The 13,891-nt window shown below is 40.7% G+C and overlaps 1 protein-coding gene across 2 annotated transcripts in view; it reads left to right on the top strand.

Moving 5' to 3' along the window:
- The first annotated feature begins 10,073 nt into the window (after positions 1-10,073).
- WARS2 (tryptophanyl tRNA synthetase 2, mitochondrial) overlaps positions 10,074-13,891 on the top strand; it is a 98,600-nt gene continuing 94,782 nt past the window's right edge. For both annotated transcript variants that reach the window (XM_063105948.1, XM_063105947.1), the window contains exon 1: positions 10,074-10,163. In XM_063105948.1, coding sequence (XP_062962018.1) covers positions 10,074-10,163 — 90 coding nt within the window. The remainder of the gene's footprint in view (positions 10,164-13,891) is intronic.

Below are 13,891 nucleotides of genomic sequence, written 5' to 3'. Positions count from 1 at the left end.
AACCACAAGAAAGTAAGCATAAGTCAGAGAATTTAAAATGCTTACAGGGCTTCTCTTACAATCAAAAAATGTTTTCCCTAACTTCCTGCACTATCTTTAAAATATCCCACTGCACATCTCCATCCAACCCCCACATGTGATTTATTCATTTAATCAATTGCCAATACTTATTGAGCCCCTCTTTGGTGCACCAAGTACTCTGCTAAGTCAGAGATGAAGACAGAGATCTTGCCTTCAAGTTTAATGCCTGGTTAGAAAGTTATCCTAAGATGATTTAATTTTTTTTTTCACATTTTACTTATATTTCTAGTTCTGCGAATAGATATTCAGTAGTTGTGTACTGAATATTTCCATTAGACTTTCCTATTCCACTGTCTACCATATTTCATCCTGTTTTATGCTTCTGGAGAGTGGAAGGAGGGACTGATCTTTATGGACCTGATAAATCATGTTCCTTTGCCCTGAGTTCAGCAAATGAGAGGAACCAAAATATCAGAAGATTAGTGAGTGAGAGGAGAGAGGCAAGGGTATTTATCCCCCTACCACACCCTCCCCCCCTTGTTCTCTACACCTGCCAAGCTGTGGGTGGACAATGGCTCCATTCCTCCCCTAAAGGCCATAGCACCTGTTAGGTGGCCCTCTCATAGAACTCTTAGGCCAGCAGCTGTCATACAAATAATTGTAATTGCCAACTACAAAATAACATGCACATTTCTGAGAAAAAAATAAAAATCAATACAGTTGGAATCTAAAGGAACTGATATTTAAACTAGCTAGAGAGAATGAAAAGAGGTCAAGATATTCTTTCTACCTACACTTTCAAAAGAGATCTGTGGAAAGCCACTTTGCATTCACAATTGGCTGAGAAGTTTCATATTCTCTCTTTCATAAACCTAAACCTGCCATGCCAGGACAAGTAAGGCCATTTTTATTTGGTTGAGCACAGCTGCCTGGAGCACATCTTGAGAAAAGTTTTAAGGCCCATTCTCACTATCTGCATCTTAGTATGTTCCATGGACATGGGGTCAGTGGATATTCTCTGATATGCGGATCCTGACTGTAATACCTATTTCTATAAATCTAAATGACTCTAATTCGGGACAAGTCAGAAACTAGTGTTGAGAAGCACAAGAGTTACAGTATATGTCATCTAACCCTATTTTCCTCTCACTTTACATATAAGGAAAAAGAGGCACATGCAAGTTAAATGGTTCACTGAGATCAGCACTGAAGCTAGCATGCAGATTTTCTCAAAGTTCATGCTCAGTTCTACTCATTAAGGAGAAAAAGTGAAGAAAAACAGGAGATTGCGATTGTCAGTGGTTTGGAGAAGTACAATGGAATCTTGATTAGCTGAAATGAAATTTGAGACACTGAGGTTACTACTCCATTTTTAGAGATCAAAATATCTTTTCATATTGTTTTTAGAAAGATCAAGATCTAAGCATGTTTGGTTTTCTGTAGGCAAGATAAGATCCTAGAATCACACCAAGTACATAGGGTGTGGAAAGAAATTTAATGTAGTTTGATTACACAGACAACACAGAAAAGAGCCTATCTAAGAGCCATGCCAACCAGCTTTTTGGCGACCTTGCTAAAATTTTTTTTTGTAATAGATAAACTTAGAAGTGGAAAGTCTGTTCACTCCAGTTATGAAGTAGCTGGGAGCAAAGGATGATTTGAAAATAGAAAACGTGGGCAGATGGCATATAGATATTGTCTTTAGGGCCATACCATCTGAAAAAGATACAGAATGCAAAGAGAGATAACAAAGTAAAATACTCTTTCAAAACTTTCATTTTGCTAATTTTTAGGTTCCATTTCCTCCATGGAACACATGTCCTAAGACTGAGGATGAATAGCGGGGATGTGGAACACTGAAAATAGTCTCTTAAAACTCTCCAAAATCATTCTATTGTAGAGCTATGCTTAAGGGAAGAATTCTCTATCTTCTTTAAAGACCTCTTCTCCAAGACTGAAACAGTAGTTTGAACATTAAATATGAACAGGAATCCTACAGCCTATAACATTCCTATATAATCAGTCCTCCTCCTGGTACTGCATACTAAGGTCTTTACAAGTAATAAAGTCAGTTTTCTGAATATCAGTACATTATTCACTTGTATCTGCTTTGATTCTACCCACCCATTCCCTCCCTTCACCTTTTCCTAACTCCAAGCAAAATGTCGTCATTGTTGTGGAGTAGAAAACAAAGCACTTATGACAAGAAGTTGAATCTAGCAACACAAAACTGTGGCCTTGCCCCTTAATTTTTAGGAAAAGGTACTCTGAGAAAAATCGCATTTTGCTATTCACGTCACTTAGTCTTTCTCTTGATTTTGTTGGATGGCATCTTCTAGAAAGAGAGGGATAGTGATGCCTCTCTTAAAACCCCTAAGTACTGAAAACACCAAGGTCAAGGGTTCAGATTCCCATACCACCAGCTGCAAACCGCCCACAAAGAAACCCCTAAGTAACCTTCCCAAATACATGATAAGACTTCTGATTATTTTTCTCACACTAAAATGATGCTATGAGTATAATTTGCACTCTCCCTAAAACTACTAGGAAATGACAGCATCTTCTAATGTTGGGGGGTGTAGATCATCTTTTAATGTTGGGGGTGTAGATGAGAGCATCAGCCTTTTAAAAGTTGGACATTTACTTGTTCTGACTCTGAAGCCTGACACGAGGATATGGCTTTATATAAAACCTTTCCCCAGTTGGACGAGCTCTAGCCTTTGCTTCAGCTTTACAACGGTGTCCACTAAAGTAGAACACTTGTCTGAAGATTGAGGTTCTTTCTATTCCTGCTCCTATTTCTTGTGTGATTTTGATCAAAGTACTTAATATCTGTGGACCAGTTTCACCAGCTATAAAAAGACAGATTTTAGGAAGTAGAATTAAGCCAAAGGTGAAAAAGAACAATTTCCAAATCATTATTAGTTTCCCATATACTTTAATGACTCTTGGATGTTATCTCACTCAAGGCTAGAATGTGCCTAACTTTTGTATGGGTCCTTCTAATGGGTCCAGCATAAGATGGGTTGGCCAGAGAACTACGGCTGTACCCCCATAATTATGAAGAGAAAGGTTTGCTTCCATTATGGAATCTCCTCCTTTATATTTGAAAAACATTCAATATAGATGAAAGGTCAAGGGTGAGTGGACTGTGCTTTAAGTAAGTTTTGAATACAATTGCCGTCTCATCTTTGCAGTCTGCTAAATTCTTCTTTAAGTGAATAAATGTGTAGGGCAACTCTCCATTACCTTGATTAGCATCTGATACCAACCTGACACTTAGAATTAAATTAGAGAAACAAAATTGGATACTTTTGAGACTTGAGGGCTGATTATACTGCTACAGCAAAGAGTGGATTTAAACTCTTCCCTTATCCCACTTAAATCTAGCTAGATATAAATTCTCCATTACTGAGGAATAGAGGTGTGTCTGCAGAGGTGGAGGTTCCCCTTGATGTTCCTGGACAAGGAAACCTAATCCTTTCTTCTGACACACATGGTTGCAATAGAAACCATTCCCCAACTGCCAGTCTGGTTTTAATCTGTTGTTTCTAGCAAGAGGATTTGCAGGGAATGTTAAAGGGAGAGCAAAATTACCTGAACTTACTCTAAAAGTGTTGATGAGAAATCAAATTTTAAACAAGTGTTCAAAATTGTAAGCATGAACATATGTAGTCATATAGTGCATACTCTAGATATAGGAAAATAAAATTTTTTAATCTTAAGTATATTTAAAGTTTGCTTTCAATATGACATTTATATCTCATCTTACTAAAGTTCTTTAGCTTACCCAACTGTGGTAAAACACTGTTCTTAAACCCAGTGTTGCTCCATTTAAACAACACTGTAAATAGCAATGGAGAATAAGGTATTCTATAGGTAAATCTTCCACATAGCCAAACTTAACACTGAATAATATTAATAAACTTTTAAAATATTAACCATTTTGTACGAAAACATTTCAAGTATATTGTAGAGCTACAGCTAGGGTCTGGAGCTCATAGACCCCTCGAGCCCATTCACAAACCCTTCATGCGCAGGTCTATGGGCTAGGTAGCTAGCAAAAAGGTCCTTGGAGCCTTGGTTGAAGAAAGATTAACCTTTGTTCAGGACACACACGTCTAAGAGCTAGGCAGTACAAAGGAGAAACTCAGAAATTCAACTGCTACTGGCAAAGTCCAAAGAAAAACTAAACAGCTGCCAGCAGAGTAAACATGCTCTATTTTTAGATGCAGCTCTGCCAGCCAGCTTCTGCCTCACAAACTGAAGAACACACAATAGCAATAACTAAAAAGATACATTGGTGCACATGTGCGCTAACTCCACCCACACACAACTTGTTTACAAGAAATGTGGGGCTTGACCCCCAACCAAACCTGAGCTGAGGGAGCCTGACTAAATTATCCTATTTTCCCTACATGTATTATTAATTTTTTCTAAAGACACACAATAACGTATGCTGTAATCTTTCCCTGAAGGTTGTTATCATTATTAAAAACACTCATTAAAATAAGCTTAATATACTGCTCTTCTTAGAAGATGGTTAGAAGATGGTGAACTTTTTGGTCATACTTCCCCACAAACCAGGATGCTATTGTGAAAAAAATACAGAAGTAGACAGAACTGGTTCATTTTTTAGAGGTCCTGTCTTTCCTAGTGTCAACTGTCCCTTCTGGCTGTTAAAAGTACATCAATCTCTGACAATTAATTGTGTAATTTGTTAAAAGCAAATTTAGATTTAAAAGATATGCCTACTCTGTGCAAGGCACTATTCTAAATTCTGGAGGAAATATAAGAATTGTGAAATACAGTCCTATCCAAGAAGCAACCTAACTGGCTGAGTGACACTCTAGAATCACCAGGTCACCACCATGGTGTAAAACAAATTTTATTACTTCTAAAAAAGCCTTAAAGTTTGCAAGTAATTTAATTTAAAAAAATTGGGATATTGAAATAATCAGATTTGTGTTGACATACCTTCTTTAGTGAGAACATAAGGGTACTTCAAAAAGTTTGTGGAAAAGTGGAATTAACCGATAATATGAATCGTTCCATGAACTTTTTGAAGACCCCTCATGTGTCTTGGAAATATCTCCCATTAAAATAACATCATTTATATGAGTGTTAGCAGGTAAGACTAAGAATTACTTCTTGAGGAATTAAAGTGGGTACACTCTTTAACAACTTTTGATGCACCAAAATCTAATTGCTAGATTTTATCTTGCAATCTGGATGGTTGAGGATGTCAGAAGTCTAATCTTGCTAACTCCAACCATCACATAATCTAATAATATATCTGTGAAAAACTGTATTGCAATGCTTTGATCTATATACGAGAACTGAACATTGAAGGCATTGATAAAACTGCATTTTACAAGGGATACCATATATTCTTTCCCCTGTCAAGGTGTCTTCTCCTGAGCTTCTGTAACACTTTCATTGGGTTCTCCAACATTTCTTGGCTACTGTTGTGAAAATAGAATAATTTAATCAGGCTCCCCTCACCTCAGGGCTGGTTGGGGGTGGTTCAAATTGTGTGTGTGTGTGTGCGTGTGTGTGTATGTGTGTGTGTGTGTGTGTGTGTGTGTGTGTGTGTGTGTGGAGTTGGTGTGCATGCACGGTGCCACGATTTGGCTGGTGACTACCTTGGGCAGCTGCTGTGTGCAGTCATGCTCTCGAACTTATGGCTTCCAAGAACCCTTTTGGCCAGTTACCTAGCTCATAGACCTGTGTGTGAGGTGTCTGATGGCCCAGCCTGGCATGTAAGGGGTCTGGTAGCCCAGCCTGGCATGCGAAGGGTTTGTGACCCAGTCCATGAGTGGGCTTGAGGGGTCTGTGAGCTCCAGACCCAGCCCTAGCTCGACAATTGGGGCTGTGAGCAGGATTCCAACTTTAGCCTGAGCACTACAATTGGCCTGGTTAGCAGGATTCTGACAGAGCCAGAGCATTATAATTGGCATTGTCAGCAGGATAAAGAGCTCCACAATTGGCATAGTCTGTGGCAGGATTCTGAGCCATTACAGGAGCCAAAAGCCCTTGGAAAAAGAAGGAAATGTGGCTACTTTTGAATATGTTCTGCCCTATGGCCACTTTCCTGTTGACCAGGATCTGGTTGTTGCACACTGTACTGCAAGGCAGCATAGACCAGGTACTACAATGCAAAACTCCTTGGGAGGGGGAGGAAATGTGGCTGTCTTTGAGCATGTGGTGCCCAGTGGCCACTTTTCTGCTAACCGGAGCCTGGCTGCTGATCACTATGCTGCAAACTGATTGAGATTTGCAGCAGAAAGCAGAGTTTTTGGAAGCACGGATAAATGTCCTAGAGGATGATGTGCAGTGACTAGCCACTCCTGCCTCTCACACCAGGGAAGATGACCAACCCAGTGGTGAGTTGGGGGAAACTGTGCATCTCCAGGCACAACCTGTTGTGCATGAGAAACTGAGACAATAAAGCAGCAGAAACAGGGAGAGCCCTTGGCTGCTACAGCTATGTGACCTAGGGGTGGATGGTGTAACGTGCTCTGGAGACGATATAGTAAACACATGTTGCATTTGTCTGAAGGTAAAAGGCTCAGAGGGTGCCACTTAAACCTGATGGCTCGACAGGTGCCATATAATCCTGAGAATAGAGTGCCACATGCAGATGGAAGATGACCTGAGGATGGGTGCTCCTGCAGAATTTCAAGTATGTTTTCACCTGGTGAAAAGGTGGAAAAGTTAGTCTCCATTACTATGCACCTGTCCTGGTGGCAGTGGTTACAGGAGAGCCACAGATATGCTCAGGGGCAGGGCAGCCACTCCTTGATGGACTGGGAAAATGCAGCTGTTTGAACTGTGTGGGCAAACATTGCAGAACTGCATGAGACTGAATAAATAGCTGGTGTAAGCCGAGCTGATTGAAGTAATTCAAAAGCCAGAATGTAAAAGGGAAGCAGAGCATAAAGATTTGGAAAATTTGCAGTCTGGCCATGAGATAGAAAAGCAGAGAGCAGGAGAAAAATGCAAGGGTGAAGCAAATAAACTGTTTGCCAAAGACATTATCTTGATGGTGAGGCAGCCAGATGCTAAAAACCAGGACAATGGGAAAAATGCCCTAAAGGCATTTGAGAAGTCTGGAAGGATGCCCCACCCGCCACAGACCCTGAGGCCTAGGAGAACTGAGTTTTTCTGGAGGGCAGACCTGAGGTGTCATTGCCCTTGGCAAACTGCTCCCTGCATCCCAGCCACTCTGGCTGGAGCAATCCTGCCTCAGCACCTCCGCAGAGCAAAAGCCGAAAACTTTGGTGGCGTTCATGTTGTGTTAATTTTGCAGGCCAACAGTATGTGAGAGCAGTGGAGGTGTGGCAGAAGATGTAAGAAAAAGCCAGGGGGACTCAGGCAGAGACCTGCTGCAGGGGTGGAGCCACTGCAGAGGTCATCTGCAGAGCAATGTGTAGCAGAAAAGTGGGGTCAGAGCCCTCACAGAGAACCCCCAATGGGGAAATGTCTAGTGGAGCCAGGATGGTGAAACTGCCACCAGGAGCCCAGAACTGTGGGGCTGCTGGCAATATGCAGCACTGGCCTGGAAAAGCCACCGGCACCAGGCAGCTCAATGGGCTGCACTTGGCAGAGCTGTAGGAGCAAGTTTGCCCAACACTTTAGGGGTCCAGGTGCCCCAGAGTGCTTAACGTTTGCCCCGTTTGGGTTTCAGGTTTGTTTGGGGCCTGATTCTCCTTTCTATTCCTCCCTTCTGGAATGGGAATGTGTACCCAATGTCTGTCCCACTGTATCTTGGAAGTAGATAAACCTGTTTTTGACTCTTCACAGGTTCACAGCTGAAAGGAGTTTTGCCTTTCGGTCTCAGAGGAGACTTTGGACTTTGGACTTTTGAGTTGGTGTGCAACAAGCTAAAGACTTTTGGGACTGGGATGGACTGCGTAGTACGTAAATGTAAGTGAAAGGACGAATCAACACCAGTTGACATCCACCGGAGAGAGCTCGTTTATTAGGCGGCACACACACATATATATAGGGTTTTTAGGGATAGCTGATTGGCTTAAAATACAATCCCTACTTAGCATACTGCATGGGGCTTGGGGGGTGAGCTGATTGGTGTGCAATTCACGCCAGCAGGAAGGAGAATACGGAAGAGAAGGGCAACCAGTGCCATGATGGGGTGTGGCCGAGAAGGACTTATGTGATCAGGGTGTGATCCCTTGGGGCATTTGGGTTCTTACAGTAAGGGTCATTTATCCTCGCTAAGGGAACATTGCAGAAGATTCTGAACATGTAGATCATACATGCGGCGAGGGACCCTGAAGGGGTGGATTGCTGGGAAAACAGAATAATTTAATCAGGCTTCCCTCCCCTCTGGGCTGGTTGGGGGTGGTTCAGTAAACAAATTGTGTGTGGGGGTGGGTGGAGTTGGTGCTTATGCACAGCTCATTTGGCTGGCGACTGCCTCAGGCGGCCGGCTCTGTGCAGCCATCCTCTCGAACCTACGGCTTCCAAAAACCCTTTTGGCCAGTTACCTAGCTCACAGACCTGCATGTGAGGGGTCTGGTGGCCCAGTCTGGAATGTGAGGGGTCTGGGAACCGAGCCTGGGTTTGTGACCCAGTCCATGAGTGAGCTTGAGGTGTCTGTGAGCTCCAGACCCAGCCCCAGCTCGACAATTGGTGCTGTGAGGAGGATTCCGACATTAAGCCCGAGTGCTACAATGGTCCCACTTGGCAGGATTACGGGCAGATAAAAGAGCTCTACAACTGGCCTAGTCAGCAGGATTCCGACAGAGCCAGAGCATGATAGCTACTTTTTTTTATTTCCATCACTGACCACTTTTATTACACAAATTCTATCTGGTGGTCTCAAAGATTTCTTTGGTTTCAATCACCATCTTTTTTGTAGTTCACTCCCCTCTCCTGAGCTCCAGATTCATGTATCTACCTGAAGTATGAATATGTACTAGAAGCACCACTTCTGTTTTGTTGAAGATTGAGATGATTTCCTTAGTTTTTTTTTTTTTCCTTTATCCCTACAATTCTTTCCCTGCTCACTTCTAAATTATTCCAATTATGCTTAAACTTCACAAGGACTTTGTACATTTGAGATTTTACTACTGTATGGTTTAAATTTATTAAGTTTTGTCTTATCTTGCTACATTTCAGCTCCTTAGTTATACGAGGGGGTTTTCAAAAAGTTCATAGAAAGATTTGGATTATCTTTTAATTCTACTTTTTCCATGAACTGTTTGAAGTACCCTTGTATAAGCACCTCTTACAACTTACCACTACTACTCCCTGGTAATTTTCAATGTTAGCTCAATGCATAAATATAACAAATCACATAAAGGAATTCTGACGAGTGTCTTCCAGTTATATTTTTACTTAAAGATTCTTAATCTGTCTGGGGGCTTTACAGATGCATTAACAGAAGAACTGTATTAGTCCTCATAATTTAACATAAAACTATTTCCTCTACTAAGTTATCACCTTCTCCCTGAAGCTTCCCCGTACCACAGACCTAACCACTTCATCCCAAACTTGATGACTGCTTCTATAACACCTGAAGCACTGTGCACCACTTATTCAACTGCCTCCCCATTACGCTGTACACTTCTTGAAGGCAAGATATGTGACTTTCGTGGTACCGTCATTGCCTAGCGCGTGGCAGAGTTCAACAAAGTTTGCAGGCAGAATGAAATGAGGCCTCATAGGTCTCAAAAGATCACTTATTCTAAGAGAACTGGGAGGCTCCATTCCTAAAGAAACTTAAAAGTTGCCTCTGGATGGCTAGGACCTGAAATGCACCCTACATGATTTTCTTTTCAGTCTAAACTGCTGCAACTAATTCCACCAAAGGAGATTCTCCCTCAAAGAAGCCTGCGCAAAGATGAGGAATTCAGGGAAAACATAAAGCCAAGCCCAACCACGTCCCGATCCCCACCTGCTCTGCAAAACAGCACTCCCCCAGGCAGCAGCGTAGCGTCCAGCCTCAAGCCCATGAGCATGCGCAGCAAGCAAAAGGCGCTGCGTGACCCGGACTGGCTCTCAGAGACTGCTCCGCCCTTCTTAAGATGGCGCTGCACTCAATGCGGAAGGCGCGTGGGTGCTGGGGCTTCATCCGGGAACTTCATAAAGGACCAGAAGCGGCTCCCGTTCCCCAGGTAACTGAAGCTGGCTCTTCTTTCACCAGCTTTCCTTCCCGCCAGGTCCTTTTCCTCGCCCTTCTCTCCTCCCGTTTGCCTCCACCCGCTTCCTTCGGAAAATTCCGAGCCGTTTCTCTCTTAAGGTCGACTCGCCTATGACTGTCCGCCTACTCGGAGCGTGGTGACGTTGCAAGATACGTGATGACGTAACGCTCCCCTGGTGGGAGCAACGCGCCTCCGCGTGACACCGTGGCAGTCGCGTTTAGCCCGGAGAATGCTGCGCCGCCGCTGTTGCCGGGCAACGCGGGAAGCCGACCCCGGCGTGGAATTGTCAGAGTCCCGGTCTTTCCGGGACTGCTGCCCTTCTGATGGTCCCCTTACTGTTTTTACTCTCCTTTCACTAACAGCAAGCCAAGGGGCCAGCGGAGAAATGAGAGTAGACGTCTTTTTAGGAATTGGGCGGTTCAGGTCGGTGCAGCCGCTTGACGTCCTCCCTCTGGCGGTGTGGTACTTGAGCAGGTGTCAGTGGCGTCTTTCACTCTGGTCTTCCTCATAGCCCCGAGTAGTGCTGTTTCTGGCAAGCTCTGTGAAAGACTGACAGGAGGCTGCCAAAGTGCGTCCTCCCGTCCGGCGCTCGACAGCACTGCCCTTACCATTACCCTCGCGGTGCCGGGAGCATGAGGCGGCTTTCAGCCCGTCAGTATTTGAAATTTTACTCTCATGGCAAGAATGGGGAGGGGGGAGGGGCGCGGGGATGCCCATTCACTGATTCAGATGTTTACTAAAGTCTTCCAAATGATCTCAGTGGTAAGCACTTTGACATACGTTATCTATGGAGATATTTTATGGTAACTAGAGAAAAATTCGAGATTACGTGATTATTAGGTAATTTCCTGGCACCCTTCTATATTCATTGTCATAATGCGTAGGTATGAGGATATTGTATTGTAACTGATGTATTGGAAAGAGCACTAGAGCGGAAGTTAGAAAACCAGAGGTGAAAGCCTTTGTCTGCCATGTGCTAGCTATGTGACACGACAAGTCACAGGATTTTTTCTTTAGCAAATTGGGTGGAGGGAGAGTTGGACTGATTGAAATGTTAATGTTTCTTAAAGTTTTGGAAAATGTGTGACTATGATTATGAAGCCAAAGGAAAGCCAATAAGAGTAATTATGAAAACCAAGATTTAAGTTCAACTTATTTTTCTAACCATCCAATAAATTACTTAATTTTCTGATATCTGTTTTATTCATTGATGTGAGCCTCACAAGATTCTCCTAAGGTTAAAGACAATAAATCGGAAAGCTCTTTGTCAACAAACAACCATTCAAATGTTGCTTTAAATTTCAGGCAGCAATGTTTGGTAAGAATTGATTAAAAATAAATACGTCAAATATTCCTCTCCTTGAAATTTGAGGATATGGTTACTCAGAACCGGAATTAGTTGATTATTTATAGCTTATAGCATATTAAAACCTATGCTACCTAAGTAACTAATCCTTAGACCCAAATTTTCCCTCGTTCCAAACTAAGGAATTGAGGACGTCATGAGAATAGAGAATGAAAGAGAAAAGAAAAACAAACTAGAGCCCACTAATGACTGCTCAGGGAGGTTTAGGACACTAAATCATTACAAATGTTAAAGAAAAAATTTCTTAAACCTCTACTATTGTTTCAGTAGCATTTATGAATAGGGTTATTCTTAAAGTTAACTGTTAATCTAGATTGTTTCAAGATGTAGAATTTCCAGAACAGATTAATGTTTCTAAGCTTTTAATTTAGTTTTGAGTAGAAAAAGAATTAAATGTATTTTTAAAATTATAGATCTACATATAATTTCAGTCATTAAAAATGGTGGCCTGAAAGATAAATTGAGAAAAGATACAAAATTGTATTCATAGTGTGATTACAATATTATGTTTATATATAAATATTTATATAAATATATACACAGAAAAAAGACTGGAAGAAAATAACCATTCTTAATGTCTTTGTTAGCTTTAGTGTTCCTAAATGGTGGATTAAAAGTGATTTGTTTCCTTGAAGCATTCTGTCTTTTCACATGTTCTAAATGGAAGGTATATTACTTTTATAACCAGAAAAAAAGTTTTGAAAGCATAAATCTCCATACAAATCTGTAGTCATTAATACTGTTTGTGATAGTTTAGGTTTGTGAGAGAGACACTTATGCCACAGTGCCGTTATTAAAATGGCTTTAGAAAAGGACTGCTAAAAATTTATGGCCACTTTTCCTGTATGTATCTTCTTTTTTTTCTTGAAAAGCTTCCTTTGAAGTCAAAGGGATTTTGTGAACAGATGCAGAAATATGTGAATGAAAAACTGGACTCTTAAACCAGATGCATTAGACATTTTTATGATATCTCATAGCCTTTGCAGAAAACAGAAATTATTTTACCAGAATATAGTATAATAGGAAGAAATGTATGTTTATTATATGGATGATTCAATCAAAAATGAAGAAACAGCCAAGTTACTTACTAGATTTAGGCTGAGGTGAGAAGCAAAAATGGATGAGCCATAGCAGTGACTTGTTAGAAGCAGTAACTCAGAGCATCATGAGTCCTAAGTTGTTTTAATTTTTTTTTTTTTAAACGAAATCTTGGGTAAAATGCTTGGCATTGGGGATCTTTAATTATCTCATGCAGGCTTTTGACCCTCAAGGCTGGATGTGAACTCAAGATCAAAAATAAAAATAGGAAAAAACAGGAATAAGAGGATATCACACCGTACTCATTATGGGATGTCTTCAATTTATATGAAAACAATTTATTTTGCCAGGTGTTGCCTGACAGAGAACTGTTGAAATCTGACAAGATGAGAGTAGTCATAGTGTTAGAGGAATGAAGATCTGACATGTTATGTTTAAATGCTAATGGTGTTAGGTAAATAAAGCCTGTCATCATTGGCCAAACACAGAATCCATACTTATTTAAACACTAGCTTGTGATTATATTGTGCAAGGAGTGAAATATTGATGGTTAGTAGATTTTTACAAGAATATTTGTAATCATTCAGTTGAAGTATATTTATTGCAGTTGAACAACATGTTTCATTATTAGCATCTCCAGCCTGGATTTGACCAGTATCAACATACTGTTTCTACTGTTAACGATCACTAAGGATAGCTGTTAGATTAAGGAATCGTGCCTGTGAAAAAAAATAGTTGCTGTATTAAATTTTTGATCTTGTATTTAGTTCTCACAAGACTTTTTAACTTTTTATTTTAAAATAGTTATAGGTTTACAAAGTTGCAAAATTAGTACAGAGAATTCTTATATACCCTTCACCAAGCTTTTTCTTGCATAATCATAATATAATTATCAAAACAAAAAAAATTAACATTGATTCAATATAATTTAGCTATAGAACTAATTCAAATTTCACCAGTTTTTCCACTAGTCCTTTTCCTGGTCCAGGAACAAATCCAGAATCCCACATTACATTTATCATTTTTTAATTAATTAGTTTATTATTTGGTGGCTGGCTGGTACAGGGATGGAACCCTGGACAATTTATGTGGTATGATGTAATTTTTCAGTACATGTATATATTATAAAATGATCAAGTCAGGGTAATTAGCATATATATTACCTCAGATATTTATCATTTCTTTGTGGTAGAAACATTCAAAATCTCTCTTCTAGCTATTTTTAAATACACAATACCTTATTATTGACTATATTCACCCTACTGTGCAATAGAACACCAGAATTTATTCTTCCTTT

The sequence above is a fragment of the Cynocephalus volans genome, chromosome 8 (assembly GCF_027409185.1).
Source record: "Cynocephalus volans isolate mCynVol1 chromosome 8, mCynVol1.pri, whole genome shotgun sequence".
Taxonomy (NCBI): domain Eukaryota; kingdom Metazoa; phylum Chordata; class Mammalia; order Dermoptera; family Cynocephalidae; genus Cynocephalus; species Cynocephalus volans.
Note: the sequence above shows the minus strand (reverse complement) of the source record. Positions and strands in the feature narration are given on the sequence as shown.